We start from the raw sequence: 17,835 nt of genomic DNA, 5'->3' as shown, positions 1-17,835 counted from the left end.
AATAGGAAGAGGGTTATTTAATTTGAGGAGTTGTGTAAGTCAAATTTGTAGCCGCATGCATCGGAAAATGACTAGATTGATTCACAAGTCCATCATAAAATTGCAAAATATTACTCTTCGTCCGTTCCAATTTATGTGATACATTTTTTATTTTAGTTTGTTAAAAAAAGATGATATGTATTTAAAAATACTTTAACTAAAAGCTTTTCTTTTTACTTTTAATAAAATGATTTACAGCCACATAGATATCTATGATATGTTTTATACCATAAATTTTAATTTTTTTCTTAAACTCCGTATTTAGTCAAATTATATCACATGTATTGGAATGGAGGGAGTACTTTCTTTATAGGTAAAAGTCATAGACAACCCCCTAAACTTGTCCACATATTCCTCATGGTCACCTAAATTAACATTTGTTCCGATTGAATACATAAACCCCTCCGAATTTGTACCATTTAAAACCTTTTTTACAATCAGCAAAAAATATAAAATGTGTTTATTACACTCGTCGTGGCGTGGCAAAATGACCAATTAAAAAATAACATGTGGCAGAGGGGTTAAACTATATAAGAAGATTTTGTGAACAATTTTATCCATCACCTTTGAACGATCTATGATGTATTACAAATACTAAAAGTAATAGTTATTAATTGGTGTCATATAGTGTTGCAAATGAAGGTAGTATTATCAGTCAACGCAATCTTTTTTTCTTAAAATCTCTTATTTGGTTAAATAAGAATGAATATATTTAAGCACAAAAAATATACATGAAGAATTAAATTGATTATTGAGGTTCATTTTATGGTTTTATTTTTCCCTTAATTTCGTTTAAAATTAATCTTAAATCGCCACATTTAACTAGCATAAAACCTTGTCACATAAAATTATGAGTGAAACTAAAACTTAATAAATACCAAAATAATTATTTCCATTTATACTAAAAAAAATATAGGGAAAATTTCAGAAATATACAAGTTGGTCACTTACATTGCAAAAAAATAGCCCAAAACTTATATGCAAAAAATAGCCCGACATATACAAACACTTATACCAACATATACAAATATATACAAACATATACAAAAAATTTGGGCCATTTTTTGTAAGAATTGAAAAAATGGGTTAATTTTGGTAGCATTGTTACCCTAATTGACATACAGTGTAATTTTCTCAAAAAATTATCTGCACACAAATTCATAAAAATGCTAATGTTTTTCAATTTATGATCCTCATCGAATCGTAATTATTTTCATACTTTAAATCATGTTATTCATAGAACATTGAATTTTTGCTTTCCTTTGTATCTATTAAATCTCCTTCCAAACTTCCTCATAAATAATTTTTTCTTTTAAAAAATATTCAATTTGTGACTAAGAAACTAATAATTTTAAAGAATTATCAACAAGAAAAGATTAATATAACATTAGATTAAGTTAATTATGCAATAGAAAAATGTGACACAAGTTATATTTTCTTAATTAAAATTACTATTTTTATATGATGAGTTTGGGCCCGGGCTTAGCACAGGCCTCAAATGTATATACGTATATATGTACAATTTTTATGAATAATGGAGAATTGGCGGGTCGGGTCTGATTAATGGAGCTTTGATTTCAGTTTACATACCGACAATAGAAGAATGAATTGAAGAGGATTAGTTTGGTAGATTCCCAGAAAGTGAAAGGTTATTTTATTTTGTGGGATGGTGCCAGGGGCAAATCTACTCATTAAAAATGAGTCACCCGACTAAACTCGATATATTATGTATATAATTTTAAAAATATATTTAATATTAATTAAAAGAATACATGGTTAAACTACATTAAGTGGAGCATTGATTAAGTGTTCTTGTGGGATTGAACTTACTAAATGTAATTTTGCGTCTTTTAAAAAAAAATATCTCATCCTCTTGAAATTCGGAATTTGACTCCGGATGGTGGAGTCAAAATGTGTAGTAGCCGCGTGCATGGGGAAATGACTAGAATCTAGATTGATTGACAATTAACAAAATTGCAACAATATTAGTATTACTACTCTTTATTTTAGTTTGTGCGGTGGTATTTAATTGGTCATAAATAAAAGCTAAATATAAACACGATCTGTTAAAGTTGTCTATCTTTTAAATCTGCACATCTCAACTGAGTTTTTAAGCTACTACTAAACACCTAACTTATCATTTTTTTTGCGCGGATTGCCCTTCTTTTGGGGTGGTCTTTAAATTTTGCCCTTCAAATTTGTGGTCTTTAAATTTTGTCCTTCATATTTGTGGTCTTTAAGTTTTGCCCTTTGCTTGGAAAGGTGGGCGAATACATGAAGTTCTCGGTTTGAATCCCCGCTCAGGCATAAAATAAAAAAATAATTTCGCAAGGCAGGACTGGGGGAGTGTATGTCGGATCCAGCATACAATCTTTAAGGAAAAGCTAAAGTTATGCCGGATCCGGCATAACTAAAAGTCTGCCCCATAAGGCAGAATTTTTCCTAAGACATAGTTTAGTTATGTCTTATGGGGCAGAATTTTAGTTAAGGCATAACAAAACTATGCCCCATAAGGCAAGAACTTTTCTTAAGGCATAGACTTCGCCTTATAAGGCGAAGTTTAATTTATGTCTTAAGGAAAAGTTCCGCCTTATGGGCATACTTTTAGTTATGTCTTTGGGGCACACTTTTTAATTAAAGCATAATTAAAAGTTTACCTTGAAAAGTAAAAAAAATAAAAAATAAAATATAAATATATATATATATATATATATGCTTCAAGGCAAAGTCTGCCGGAGGGGGCAGACTTTTAGTTAAACACAACTAAAAGTCTGTCCCCTCCGGCAGACTTCTAGTTAAACACAACTAAAAGTCTGCCGGAGGGGCATAGCAAAATTTAAACTTTGTCTTATAAGACAAACTTTTAGTTATGCCTTAAGGAAAACTTACGCCTTATGGGGCATACTTTTAGTTATGTTTTAGTGGCATACTTTTAGTTAAGGCATTACTAAAAGTTTACCTTGAAAAGTTAAAAAAATAAATATATATATATATATATATATATATATATATACATATATGCTTCAAGGCAAAGTCTGCCCCCTCTGACAGACTTTTAGTAAAACATGACTAAAAGTCTGCCGGAGGAGCATAGCGAAATTTAAACTCTACTTTGCAATTTTTTTTAAAAATTTTGACTGAACGGGGGTTCGAACCCGGAACCTATGGGTTTTAGCCGAAGGACAAAATTTAAAGTCCACAAATATGAGGGGCAAAATTTAAATACCACCCAAAAAAAGGGCAATTCGCAGAATTGCCCCTAATTTATTGTACAAAAAGGTGCCTATTAAATACGAGATTTTAAATAATATGTGGCAATCTCATTTTAATTTTCTTAATTCTCACTCATTTTTTCTATTTCTCCTTTGATACTCTTCCATTTCATTTATTAATAGACCTCAGAGAATAAAGAAACCCAACGCTAATTCCCTCACTTAGTCACCTTCCTCACTTTTGACCATAGTTCTTTTTTTTCTTCATGCTCTTCCTAATTAATATTGTAGAAACATTAAAGGGATCATTGTAAAGTTTCAATTTTTTTTAAAATAATCGTGTTTAAGAGGTTAACCCGATAGTCTTGAACTATGTAACGGTTCACGTGAGCATAATAGAATCATCGGGATACTTGAATATATATTTTATTTTTCATAGCACAAGTTGAAAGGTTTTGTATTTAGTGACCAAGGGCACAAGTTAAATAATTTAGGCTAAGGATGAACCTGGGCACAATTGGAGCAACTGTAAACTAATTGTGTCTCAACAGTTGCACACAATTACACCGTTTCGTATTAGAGGAAAAAAGAAGACGAACAAAGTACATATTATTTGTATGATTTAGTTGTGTCATTCCTTGTATAGACTAATGTTGTTATTCAAACTAATTTCTAGCCAGCTTATCATAAAACACAATATTACTGTTCAAATATCATGATGCATTGGACCAAAATATACCAAGGGATTTTGTATACTGTATTAGCCGCCACAAAAATAATAGTGGATCAATGCACAGTATACATATAAATTATAGAGCTTAGTTACGAAACGTAACTACTTATATACGAAATGTAGCTATAGTTACTTTATCAGGCGAAAGAGTTATATTAGGTGGGTATCAGCTGTATTAACGTATATTGTGTCAGTGCGCATGCGTATCACATATTTGGTACAAAATTTTAAGTGTAGCTAGATTTCATAATTTTTGAAACTATAGATATGTATTATAAATACAGTCTAAATATTTTGCCACATTGCCTAATTTTTGCAATATTTAACTTGCTGATTTAATCATTTTTTTGTGCGGAGCGCCCTTCAAATGCACTGGTCTTTAATTTTTGCCCCTCAAATTGTTGGTCTTTAATTTTTGTCTCTTTCGCCTAATACCATGAGGTTTGGGGTTCGAACCCCGGCTCGATAAAAAAAAAAATAAAAAAAATCGCAAGGCACAGTTTTGTAGCAGAGTTAGGCCTGTTCGGACCAAAGTTAGAACTTAAGGCAGAGTTTTGGCTGGCATGCCTGAAGGAAAAACTCTACTTGATCAGGTAGAGTTTGATGTTTTGAGGAAAACTCTGCCTGCCTTATACCTAAAGGCAAAATTTTGGCCCGAACAGGCCTAACTTTGCGACAAAACTCTGCCTTGCGAGGCAGAATTTTGCATGCGAATCCAAACTCTACCTTGCGAAATTATTTTTAATTTTTGACTGAGCGGAGGTTCAAACTCAAAACAAAATGGTTCTAACAAAAAGAAAAAAATTAAAGACCACTAATTTAATGGACAAAAAATTAAAGATCACCCCGCGAATTGCCCATCTATCATAGTCAAATGTGTAACTTGGGCCTATAAAAACTGGGCCAGATAAGGCCTAATACACATGAGTGCTAATACAACTCTTTTGCGCGGTCTCAGCTAATAGAGTATGTTCTGCCGCCGCCTGATACATCGAGTGTTGCTAACACGCAAATTATAGCTACGTTTTAAATTATACTACGTAGTTATATTGTCAAATAATGAAGGTTATTGTTGGGCGATGGTCAAATGTACTGGGCCAGAAAAGGCCCAATAGCAGAGAAGGTCCCAGGCTATTAAAACCCTAAACCCCTAGAAGGTTCTACAGACATCGTGAACTTGTATAAATTTCTTTGATCCGTCTGTCTTTGCTTTGCTCCACATACGAAATACAAAAAAGCAAAGGCAGGAATGGCGAAACGGTTGATGCCAACATTGAACAGGGTTTTAATAGAGAAAATAACAGCTCCTGCTAAAACTAATGCTGGTATTTTGCTCCCCGAAAAGTCCTCCAAGGTCAGTCTTTTATTCTTTATTGACTGGGCAAAAGACTAATTGCTTTCTTGAGTATTCGATTGAAATGGGTTAGTGTTTAATTCTATTATGAAGTATTATTATTGTTGCTCAAGGGGAGTTTTGGCGTAACTGGTAAAGTTGCTGCCATGTGACCAGGAGGTCGCGGGTTCGAGCCGTGAAAACAGCCTCTTGCAAAAATGCAAGTTAAGGCTGCATACAAAAGACCGTTGTGGTCCGGTCCTTCCCCAGACCCCGCGCATAGCGGGGATCATTAGTGCACCGGGCTGCCCTTTTTTTATTATTTTTGCCGTCATTTTTGTGGATATAATTAGTTCAATAGGTTGAATAAGTGTGAAATTTGGAAAATGTTTGAAAAGCTGTTGCTTTCTTAAGTATCCGAATGAAATTGGTTTTAATTGGGCAAATAAAAAAAGGGTCCAAGCTAAGAATTTAACTAGTATTGAGAAAATATATAGTTTGAGACACTTGTAATTTGTTGAGTATTCGATTGAAACTGGTAAATGGGTTAGTGGCTTTATTGTATTACCAAGATTCATCCTAGTTTTATTGTTTCTACAGTTTTCCTTTGGGTCCTATATTTATGGGGTCATTGATTCCATAGGTAGATTTGAGTGTGAAATTTAGAGCCTGTTTAAGTTTGAAAAGCTTTTGCTTTATTACGTATCCGAATGAAATGGGAGGAAAAAAGGGTCTCAGAATATTCTAGGGATATTGGTAGTGCTAAATTTGGAGAACCTGTAGAGTTTGACTGATATGGGTCCAAATAAAGCTGAACAAATATTCAAGACTTATGTAGCTGATCTTAACTGCCCTTCATTGAGACGCAGTCGATTGGTTGATTCTGGTTTGCTGTTATATTGTCTTGGATATGCATTCCAGTTTTAGATAAAGTTGGGATATTTTTGTGTTTGTGGTCTTGTGAATTTGGACCACATATAGTTTGGAGGCATAATTCACTTATAAATTTTGTTATAAAACATGTAGTTTGAGAAGCCTCTAGTTTGTTGAGTATGCGAACCTCCAATTGCTACATAACTTGGTTATTGATTCCATAGGTTGATTAAATGTGAGATTTAAAAAACATTTAGTTTTGAAAAACTTGTGAATTGTTAAGTATCTGATCGAAAGGGGTTTGAATTGCGTGGGAAAAAAAAATAAGGGTTCACATAGCGGAACTCAGAACTCAACTACTTTGGTATTGCGATTGGGGATATTCTTGGGGTGTTTCAAGTGCTAAATTTGGAAAGTCTGTAGAGATTGTTGAGCATTTGACTGATATGGGTCTGCATAAAATATAGAAGATTTGTATATCTGGTTTTAACCTGACTTTGAAGGAGATATAGTTGATTGATTAAGTAGTTGTTAGTGCAATATTATCGTTGATATGTTACAATTTTAGCTGAAGTTGGGAGCTTTTTTGTGTGGGGGGGGGGGGGATTCAAATTTGGTTGTTGGTTAATTGATTCAGTTGTAGTTTTATTTGGTTGGTAGCAGTTGATTGGTTAGTTGAGCTAGTGCTCTATTATCTTGGATAGCTAACCCAATATTTGCTAAAGTTGGGATCTTTCAATGTTTCTGTATTCAAGTTTAATCAAGTGTGGGTCTTGTGAATTTCAGCTGAATTCCGGCAAAGTGGTGGCTGTTGGGCCAGGACTGCATGATAAATCAGGAAACCTGATTCCCACTGCTGTTAAGGAAGGTGACACTGTCTTGTTGCCCGAGTATGGTGGCACTCAAGTCAAATTGGGAGAGAAAGAGTGAGTGCACTTTATCATTAGAACATTGTATTGCTGTAAAGTTGAGAACTTTATTCATTTTCTTAACATTCTTGATGATCTTCTGGCAGGTTTCATTTGTACCGGGATGAAGACATTTTGGGGACACTCCACGATTGAGGATTGATATATTTGAGTTTGTTTACTCATCGCGGTTAATTTAAGCGGGAATGATGGGGTTGGGGGGTTAGTTTCAAGGATGTTTTTGGTTAAGTATTCGAAGTTGACAATTGTGTTTTATATCTAATGCAATGATAGTTGAATAACCTTTGCAGTTCTCTACTTTTTAGTACTGAGTTCTTGACTTGGAAAACTTTTGTATTTGTGCAATTGAGGGGATTGTGGTTGACTCATTATGTTTTATGGCAAATGTTAAGGGCGATCAAATTCAGAATGATGACAATATTCTGCTTTTTGCTTCTGATTCCAGCTCTTAAGATTTTTGTCTAGTGAGGGAATTCTCATAAACATATGGTTGCACCTTTATTTTGGGCCTGTTGGATTCTTCTGTTTTTTTCCTCTTTCTATTAGCTATTAATTAATTGTTATCTTGCATGCGCTTTTAGGGTGTTTGTATGAAATACTTGGTTTGCGTGTGGAATTCTTTCTTCAGTTCGTTGAAAAGGCTGGTAATATTAAATAGGGATAGGCCTTTGTAGTTGTCTTTTGTACTTGTCTAAAAGGCTCTACGCTTTATGAAGTTACTGTTGTTAGTTACTCCTATTTGATTATTGGCGTCTATTATTTTGTTAGGTTTGTGGCTGTGGCATTTATGTCGTTGGATTTGGTGATTGGTATTAATTTAGTGCACAATTAATTAGGTGGGCTGTTGTAAAGGTCTGTAGTGTGTGTCTATACTATGTGATGGTACTGTAGAATTATGTTAATTGTTAGTAGTAGAGTTTAATGGTTTGCCATCTCTATTTTTTTGGAGACTTGTAAAGCATATCACTTGGTTTTGTTTTTTTAACGAATCAAAGTTGGTTTTCATAAGCGGCCAGGCTTTCGAATAGTGTGCTTTCATAAATCGTAAGTGGTCAAATTTTTAAAATAGAACTTTCGAGATCTGTTGACACCTATTCCTACCAGAATAGGAATTCGGAATTCGGGCTCACATTGCTGTTAACAATTTTTTTCAGCAAATAAACTGGCAGTAAGTATTCTGAGTTTAAAGTCACTTATTGAGTAGATGAAAGGTTTAACCCATAACTGATACAAAGGAATTGATATATGGCGGAACAGCCTGGCAGGCTCCTATATTTGTTTATTTTTGTCATGCCGGTGTTTGTAAATTTCTCAACTCAATCAAATCAAGCATCTCAAACCGTTCCGACGTCGTGTGTTGCTCACTTGTCCTGATATGGAAGACGCGTTAGATTCACCTGAATAAATTGGTGCCACATAATCATTTATTTTTATAAAAAATAGTTTTTTTAAATAAAAAAACAACTTTATCCCTTTTTCTTATTAAAAAATACTAACATTTCTCCTCTCTCTCCACCCTCCCATCTCTCTCTTCCACCCATCACCAAAATCATATTACAATCAGCTTACTTCATTGATCAAAGCTCAACACTTTGCCAGAGCCATTGAATACTATTTTAAGAGAATTGCCATTGAATACTATTTTAAGAGAATTTGGAGGTAGAAATGGTAGAGGTCGGTTTAGGTACGGGTCGGGTCATGAATGGGATGGTTTTGATGGGTGGAAGTATTATCTTCCTCTTTAGTATACTCTCTATTTACTTCAACTCACAGAAAGGAAAATAGGTCGCATTTTGATTTTTGTGATGATCATTTTAAGCATTTAAGAAAAAGAAGAAGAAATATGGAGTGGGAAAAGCAGCAGACAGCGGATGAATTGAACAGGGACTGGAAAAATTATTTTGCTTTATTATTTTCTGTGTTCTTTTTTTCCTCTTTAAAATAATTATTTTTTAATCAAAATTTTTACATTCATGCTCTTAATTCGTGTGTATCACACTCATTTTGTCCAACTCAACATGATAAATGCCACATATGCTTGGTCAACGGTCAGAGGGGTTTAAAATACTTGTTTTGATTGAATTGAGAGGTTTAGTTGGCAAACTCGTAAGTATGATCATCAGCATGACAAATATGGACAAGTATAAGGGCTATCAGGCCATTCCGCCTTGATATATGTAGCAGAGAAGTAAACAAAGTTGTCAAAGGATATATCAAAGTTCTGGACACAAAAGTTATAACACACCTTAACAGTCATTATAGGACATGATTAACCTCACGACAAAGGTTATATAGAAAAATATCAGGAATTGGGGGTTAGTTGATTAACTGCAAAGTTATAACCTTTGCAGTTCTACTTTTTAGTACTGAGTTCTTGACTTGGAAAACTTTTGTATTTGTGCAATTGAGGGGATTGTGGTTAACTAATTATGTTTTATGGCAAATGTTAAGGGCGATCAATTCAGAATGACGACAATATTCTGCTTTTAGCTTCTGATTCCAGCTCTAAGATTGGGCCTGTTGGATTCTTCTGGTTTTCCCCTCTTTCTAGTTTATTAGTATTATTTGTATGTTGCATATGCTCTTAGAGTGTTTGTGTGTGCCGAATTCTTTCTTCAGTTCATTGAAAAGGCTGGTAATACTAAATAGGGATAGGCCTTTGTAGCCGTCTTTTGTGCTGGCCTAAAAGGCTCTACTCTTTATGAAGCTACTATTGTTAGTCCTTTGATTAATGGCGTCTATTCTTCTGTTAGTTCTGTGGCTGTGGCATTTATGTCTTTGGATTTAATTTAGTGCACAATTTGGTGGGATGTTGTAAAGACTTTAAAGGTTTGTAGAGTGGACCAACTTTATGTGATAATAGGCTTTAGATTTATATTAATTGTTAACAGTAAAGAGTTTAATGGTTTGCTACCTTTTCTATTTTTTGGTGTAACGTGTGGGCGTCTAAAGCATAACACTTGTGCTTGTTTTACGAATCAAAGCTGGTTATGAAGATAGATTTCAGAATTGTGGTTTCATAGGCGGCTGAGCTTCAAAATAGTGTACCTTCATGTCATAACTCATAAGGAGACAATTTTTTAAAAAATCAAACTTAAAATCTGTTTATTTTGATACAGAACAGGACGTCGGGTGCACATTGTTGTGACAATTTTTTCAGCAAATAAACTAGCAGTATTCTCAGCTTAAGATCACTTATTGAGTGGATGAAAGATTTAACCCATAACCAATATAGAAGAGAAGTAAACAAACTTAAAGGGATATATCAAAGTTCAATACAAAAGTTATTTAACACTGCTTAACAGAATAACAGTCATTAGATGATATAATTAACTTCACGATAAAGGTTTCTCAACAATATTAGGACTTCAGGGTTAACCCGCGAGCTCGTTTTTAGCCTTTTGTCAATGAGTATTTTATTCAGTATTTCTTATGTGATGATACTAAAGATGCAGTAGATATTCTTCCTAAATTTTATGAATTGTGAATGAAACAATACACAAAATAAAAAAGATACGACCTGACTAATCTTAGCTTGTAGAAATGAAAATACAAAGAGCTTGAAGTATCTGAACAACACTTAAGAAATAAGTAACGATCCGAATCAAGTTTTAAAAATAAACACGAACAATCATTTCCTCTTTAAAATAATTAGTTTTTAGTCAAAATTTTTACATTCACGCTCTTAATTCGCATGTATCACACTCATTTTGTCCAACTCAACATGATAAATGCCACATATGCTTGGTCAACGAGATACTTGTTTTGATTGAATTGAGGGGTTTAATTGGCAAACTCGTAAGTACGAACATCAAAATGACAAAAATAGACAAATATAAGGGCTATCAGGCTATTCCGCCTTGATATATATAGCAGAGAAGTAAACAAAGTTGTCAAAGGATATATCAAAGTTCAGTACACAAAAGTTACAACTCACCTTAACAGCAGGGGCGGATCTACACCTTGCCGAGGGTGTTCACTCGAACACCCTCGGCAAAAAGTTACAGTGTATATGGAGGGTAGATTTCATGTGTTTATGTAAATATATTAACTTTTGAACACCTTGAACAAATACAAAAGGTTAGCTCAAGTTGTCCAGGGTGTTCAAAATTACCTCTAACATCCTAGGTTTGATTCTTAGAGATAACATTTTTTTTATATCTAGCTTTTGCTATTTTTTTCGAACACCCTGAGTGAAAATTCTAGATCAGCCACTGCTTAACGGTCATTAGAAATGCAGTAGATATTTTCTTATGTGAAGATACTAAAATGCAGTGTGTATATATATATATATATATATATATATATTTTGAGCAATTTGCAGTAGATATTACTTTTGAAGTTTTATGAGCTGCGGCTAAACAGTACCCAATTTTTTTAAAAAAGTATACAAGCTGATTAGATCTTAGCTTGTAGAAATGAAAATACAAAGAGCTTCAGGTATCTGAATAACACTTATAAATACGTAACAAACCACATTAGAATCAAGTTTTTTTTTTAAAAAAATAAACACGAGCAGATCATTTATAATAATCATATAGAATATTACATCTCAATCAGATCGACGATATGCCTGGTTATAGAAAAAGTTATAGTATGAAATTTTAAATTCAACATAAATACTAAGTAAATTTATATATTTGGTTCTAAACCTTGTTCAATATCCAACAAAATAAAACCAAATGCATGTCAGTTTTTGATGTCATTCGATCCGGTTCGATCTTTCAATTTTTTCTTGAACACACACACATCATACACAAAACATAACTGTTCGATCTCGAACGTGAATTAGTTAATCAGTCAAACATTTGTATCCAACAAACCAAAACAACTATTTATATCCTACGTAGATATAACGTGTCTATAAGCTAACTTAACTACCAAAATAATAGTTACATTATTAAGCAATTCTTCATTTCAATTTTAAAAAATTACTTGAGTATACGTCCCAAAGAGAGGCACACCTTATGTTTAAGGCTTACGTCTGGAAGATTGGAGCTTACGACTTGCATAATTTACCCCTCTTTTTGCTTGCTCGAAGGCTCTTTTAGTACGCCTCGCCTCGGGACTCAGCCAAAAAATGAATTTAATTTGAAGTTCACTGAAAAAGTCAAACATGGAAAGGGAGATATACATAATCCACGACTTAGGTAATAGAATGAAAATGATTCTCTATATTATGTATTCAAATCTAATGGTTAAGGAAGTTAATTGAATTTTATTCGTATATTGACTAAATTATCAATAGATGTTACAGTATTAATTATTTTGCCAAATTTACATTAAGCAAGTTATTATATTTCACAAGGAAACAAAAAGAAGCAAAAAAGGAAAAAACTTGACATAATCCCCATGATTGCACACATTAAAGGAAAATAATTAAAAGACTTAAATTTTTCTCCTATTTACTTTTGTGAAAAATCTATTTTAATATTTAAACTTACTAAGATTTACAAGTAATACTTATGGAAAGTGGGGTGTGGAGTTGGACCCCATAAGTTTAGTGTGTAACAATTATCTGTCCATTTATTTATGTGAAGTTTAAAATGTTAATAATATAACATAAAGTGTTGGGTTAATAGTAATTCTGGTCCTCAATAATCGGTAAATTTTAATTTAATCCTTATTATAATATTTGACTAAGGATATTTAACCTTCAATTATTTGGAATGTGCACTTTTAATCTCTTTGCTGTTTAATATTTTTAGAATTACTAGTTGTTCCACCATTTAATTATCCATGTGTTATGTTAAACTTGTGCTCTTACTCCATATTTTTTAGAATAATATACTTCTAAAAATAGTACAAATATGGCATTTTCTATATAAAGGGACAAAAAAGACACATTTAATTAATTGAAGGTTAAATGTGCTGAATCATATATCAGGAGGACCACGATCAGAATTTACCAATAACTAAGGAAGGGACAAAAATGCTATTCTCTCATATTAATTGAAATAAATAATTGACTGAATTGAAACTGTTGTAAAAATAATAGTAGTAGTTTAAAATTCAAATAGTATCAAGCATTTAATTTTAAGACATCCAGAGAAAGAGTAAATATGAATCAGATTCACCTTCTAATTCTTTTGACACATGCCTTGACCAATCACAGATTTACACGTCATCAACCAAGGTGACATGGCCCCTTTTATTGCATTATAAAAATACAAGCATTTTCTCAGTTTGTCACAACAATAAAAATACATTACATAGAGAAAATAAAAATGGAGTGGAGTGGCATTTTGGTGATTCTATCAGTTCTTTTTACAGTTTGTATAGCAGAAGAGAAGGAACATGTGTTAACATTAGACCATACAAATTTCACTGACACTGTCTCCAAACACAACTTTATTGTTGTTGAATTTTATGCACCCTGGTAATCCTTTTTAATTAAATGTTAGCTATTAGATTTTTTTTTTGTTCATAGGCGAATTTAGGATGAGTTTTGTAAAACTTGTACATATGAAGAGATTTAAAATGTATAACTTTAAATTCTGAATTTTCCTTTGCTTTTACGTGTCGAAGAGGATCATCTTTTCTTTCTTGTTGGCTTTTAGGAACTTTTTAAATGTTGAGACGAATTTAGGACGAGTTCTGTGCTTTTTCGACTAAAACTTATAAGTACATATGAAAAGATTTAAAGTGTGTAACTCTTAATTTTGAATTCGCCTTTGCCTCTACGTGTTGAAGAGGATCATTTTTGTATCTCATGTTGGCTTTTAGTATTTTTTTAATGCTAGGATGAATTTAGGACGAGTTGTGTTGTTCAATTGAACCCATTGATTTTCGGCTAAAACGATATATACATGTGAAAAAATTTAAGAATGTATAACTCTCTAGATTCTGAATTCGCCTATGAGTTTATGAGTTGAAGAGGATTTTGTGTTTAGGCATGTTCTGTTAAAGGATTTTTGATGATGTTTCTGTTGATTACTAACATTTATATAGGTTTTGTTTTAGTTTTAGCTTATGGTGTTACTTTGATCTAATGGATTCTGTTCTGGTAATTTTAAATCTTTGTAAAATAAAATAAAAATAAACTTCAGGTATTTCTTTTTGTCTAAAGTCAACTCTTAATAACCGCAGCCTTCGAAACTCGGAACGATGGGCCTGACCTTTTATCATTTCTCCACTTAAATACCAGATTTAGTTTGCTTAACGCAGGAATCTGAACCTGTTTTAGCCTGAATAATTTAAGAGTCTTTTTTCGCAATCTGATAGTCCATTTTTATCAATATAACAGGTGTGGACACTGCAAGAAACTTGCCCCTGAGGTACTAACTCTATCAGAATATTAATTTGACATTTTTCACATTTTTTTGTAAGTCATTTGATATGTAACAAAAATGTTCCTTATTTTTCCAGTATGAAAAAGCTGCTTCAATTTTGAGTAGTCATGATCCGCAAATTGTTCTAGCTAAAATAGATGCAAGTGATGAGGCAAATAGAGGACTTGCAGAGGAATATAAGCTCCAAGGCTTCCCAACTATTAAGATCTTGAGGGATGGAGCAAAGAAAGTTCAAGATTACAACGGTCCTCGCGAAACAGATGGCATTGTAGCTTATTTGAAGAAACAAGCAGGCCCCCCATCTCCTGAAATTAAGTCGAAGGAAGATGCTGCAAGGCTTATCGACGAGAAAAAAATCATTGTTGTAAGTGAAGTGGCATGGTTTTTTATCGGTTCTCAATCATTGTTTAGCTTATTATTTCTCAGCATTATATTCTATTTGTTGTTGGCTTGTCGCCATGGGTGTAGTTAGGAGGAAAAAGGAGGTTCGCGGAGAATTATACCATGTATACTACCTCAAAAAAAATAAATTGTGTCACTAAAAAAAATTGGAATTAGTTACGAACTTCGTCGTCTAATCCGATGCTAATCGGCCGTAAAATAATTTCCTGTTTAGCTACAGAATTTGTCTGTTGCTAATTCCTGTTATTTTAGTAGTGTGTATATATAGTAGATATTGAATCCTCTTGGCTTCTTCGTATGCTTACGTCTTTATATTTTGAATTCCCTTAGAAAAAATCCTGGCTTTGCTATTGGTTGTTGTTAGTTAAAATGCTTGTGATTTCTTTCAGGTTGGTGTATTTCCAGAACTCTCCGGAGAGAAATTCGAGAAGTTTATAGTATTAGCTGAAAAACTACGAGCTGATTATGATTTTGCTCACACCGTTGATGCCAAACTCCTCCCTCGGGGTGGACAGGTTGATAAGCCAACCATTCGTCTCCTTAAGCCATTCGATGAACTCTTCGTTGATTTTGAGGTTGTATATCATTTTCTGTTATGATTATCTTGTTTGATGTCGACTTGTTTGATATCATTTTCAATTTATTACTTAACGTGTATTCGTGCAGGATTTTGACGTTGATGCAGCGGAGAAGTTCATTGCAGATGCTAGTATTCCGATTGTCACTATTTTTAACAAAGATCCAGAAAACCAAGTTTATGTTAGCAAATTCTTTAATGGTCCTAATGCAAAGGTATTCTATTAATCAGTAAATTCTGCAGTTTTATGTGATATATCAATGTCAACATCAAGTCTTTGCTGCTTTATAGTGAATTCTACACTACCATAGTGGAATCTGTTGGGCTCAAAGATACTCTTAACATTGTATGAAATTACCCAATTTGGGCCAAGCCCACATTGTTTTCCTCAAAAGGGCCCCCAAAACCTGCACGGTTTTCTATGTGGGACATTGTTCGCACACACTCAACATAATCTGCATCCCTTCTTTTTCTTTGACAAAACAGCTAATACTATCTTCATATCTTAAGGAGTTGACATTTTCTTCTCCGTGAACGTGATATGCAGGCATTGCTTTTCGTGAACTTTAGCACTGAGCTCGATGCTTTTCAATCCAAGTATAAGGATGTTGCGGCCCCTTACAAGGGGGACGGATTGAGCTTTCTGTTGGGAGATGTTGAGGCTGCTGCAGCTGCCTTCAATGTCAGTAACATTCTTTCAACCTATCTGATTAATAATATTGGCTTTGCCAATGACCATATCGTTAACGACACACATTAATTTTTCGTTTGATATATGGATCGCAGTACTTCGGACTGAAGACCGAACAAGCACCTTTGATCATAATAATGGAGAAAGATGGCGAAAAGTATCTCAACGCACATGTAAAACCTGATGTTCTTGCTTCATGGTTGAAGGATTACAAGGTAATGACTTATGCACTAGAGAAACAGTACATTTTATTTTACTTTTAGGCAGAATAGATCGAGACTCCTCTGAACTTGACGAGTTTTATTCGGTGCTCACCTGAACTTTATATTGGCCTAATTACCCTGGTCAACTTGGCAATTTAATAGCCTAGACACCCCCCCACCCCCCACACCCCCAGGATGCTGATATGGCAAAGAGTGTGAATACACTGTCTTTTATGCTCATAGGAGGGAAGAAAAAATCGGAAAATCAACTTCAAAGTGGAGTTTCATATAGCTGCAGGATTGAGGCGTAGTAGTAGTTAATTATTTTTTTGTTGCGGTTGTTGTGTTCGACTAGTATTTTCTTTAGTTAAGGGTCATTTCATTCGGAGTTTTCTGCATTTAAGCGACGTACTTGCTAATTTTCCTTAGTTTTTCCTTTATCACTTTGTTACAGGACGGTAAATTGAAGCCATATGTGAAATCAGAACCAATCCCTGAGGTTAACGACGAGCCAGTGAAGGTGGTTGTTAGGGACACTCTTCGAGACTTGGTTCTCAACTCGGGCAAAAATGGTACGTGAACCAGTGTTGACACTTTGACAATGAATTACTTTTGTTTCATTTTTGTGAACTAATATCTTGTTTGGTTCTTTCTAAAACAGTATTGCTAGAGTTCTATGCACCTTGGTGTGGCCACTGTAAATCACTAGCTCCAATTTTGGATGAAGTAGCTTTGTCATACGAAAAAGATTCCGATGTTCTGATTGCAAAACTTGTAAGAATTATGGGACTTAAATTACCTTTTAAACATGTTGTTATGTTAATTCTGCAAACTCGCGATATACTTACTTATTTGTACTCTTCTGAATCAGGATGCAACTGCAAATGACATTCCTAAAGGTGAATTCGACGTTAAAGGATTCCCAACTTTGTACTTCAAATCTGCTTCGGGTAATTTATCCCAGTATAACGGCGAGAGAACAAAAGAAGCCATCATTGAATTTATTGAGAAGAATCGTGATAAGCCTGCTGCTCAGTCGGAATATGTGCAAGCTGATTCCACCACATCGGAATCAGTAAAAACAGATTCAGCAAAAGATGAGCTATAAATGAGTTAAATTCTTGTTCTTTCATCTGATGATTATAAAGATTACTGCATTTCTTGTTGTGTTGAATTACTCGTTAGATCGCCGATAGAATGATCAAAGGAAAGTTCTGATATAATTCTACTTTTTATCTCATTTTCAGGTTTTTGGGATTGTTCGACTCCATGGAGGACTCAAGTTTTGTTGTGAATTTGCTGCTTTTTATGTTAATCTTTGAGTTTAGGTGCTTTTTGTATTACAGTTAAATGGTTGCATCATGTGCACCATTTTATGTATCAGTCGTAGCTGAATCTTGACTATTATTAATATCAATTCACAAATCCTCAACTCAGTATTAGTTATTTTCAGTTTTCTTTGTTCAATGCTCCAATGAAATTTAGCAAATGATCAATGGATACTAGTTTGTACTAAAACATAGATTTTAATTTGTTATTGGTTTCAATTAT

The 17,835-nt window shown here is 33.6% G+C and overlaps 2 protein-coding genes across 2 annotated transcripts; both read left to right on the top strand.

Moving 5' to 3' along the window:
• The first annotated feature begins 5,159 nt into the window (after nt 1-5,159).
• Nucleotides 5,160-7,620, top strand: LOC132639986 (10 kDa chaperonin, mitochondrial-like). Its single transcript, XM_060356376.1, has 3 exons — nt 5,160-5,338; nt 6,977-7,116; nt 7,206-7,620. Exons 1-3 carry the CDS (start codon nt 5,234-5,236, stop codon nt 7,252-7,254), a joined length of 294 nt encoding a protein of 97 aa, XP_060212359.1. The 5' UTR covers nt 5,160-5,233; the 3' UTR covers nt 7,255-7,620.
• A 5,682-nt stretch (nt 7,621-13,302) lies between these two features.
• LOC132639985 (protein disulfide-isomerase-like) lies at nt 13,303-17,736 on the top strand. Its single transcript, XM_060356375.1, has 11 exons — nt 13,303-13,498; nt 14,366-14,396; nt 14,488-14,775; nt 15,203-15,388; nt 15,480-15,605; nt 15,938-16,072; nt 16,177-16,296; nt 16,739-16,856; nt 16,946-17,058; nt 17,156-17,396; nt 17,532-17,736. The coding sequence occupies exons 1-10, from the start codon at nt 13,347-13,349 to the stop codon at nt 17,390-17,392; spliced, it is 1,506 nt and encodes a 501-aa protein (XP_060212358.1). The 5' UTR covers nt 13,303-13,346; the 3' UTR covers nt 17,393-17,396; nt 17,532-17,736.
• Nucleotides 17,737-17,835: the final 99 nt, after the last annotated feature.

Source organism: Lycium barbarum, chromosome 5, assembly GCF_019175385.1.
Source record: "Lycium barbarum isolate Lr01 chromosome 5, ASM1917538v2, whole genome shotgun sequence".
Classification (NCBI taxonomy): domain Eukaryota; kingdom Viridiplantae; phylum Streptophyta; class Magnoliopsida; order Solanales; family Solanaceae; genus Lycium; species Lycium barbarum.
This window is presented reverse-complemented; position numbering and strand designations above follow the sequence as displayed.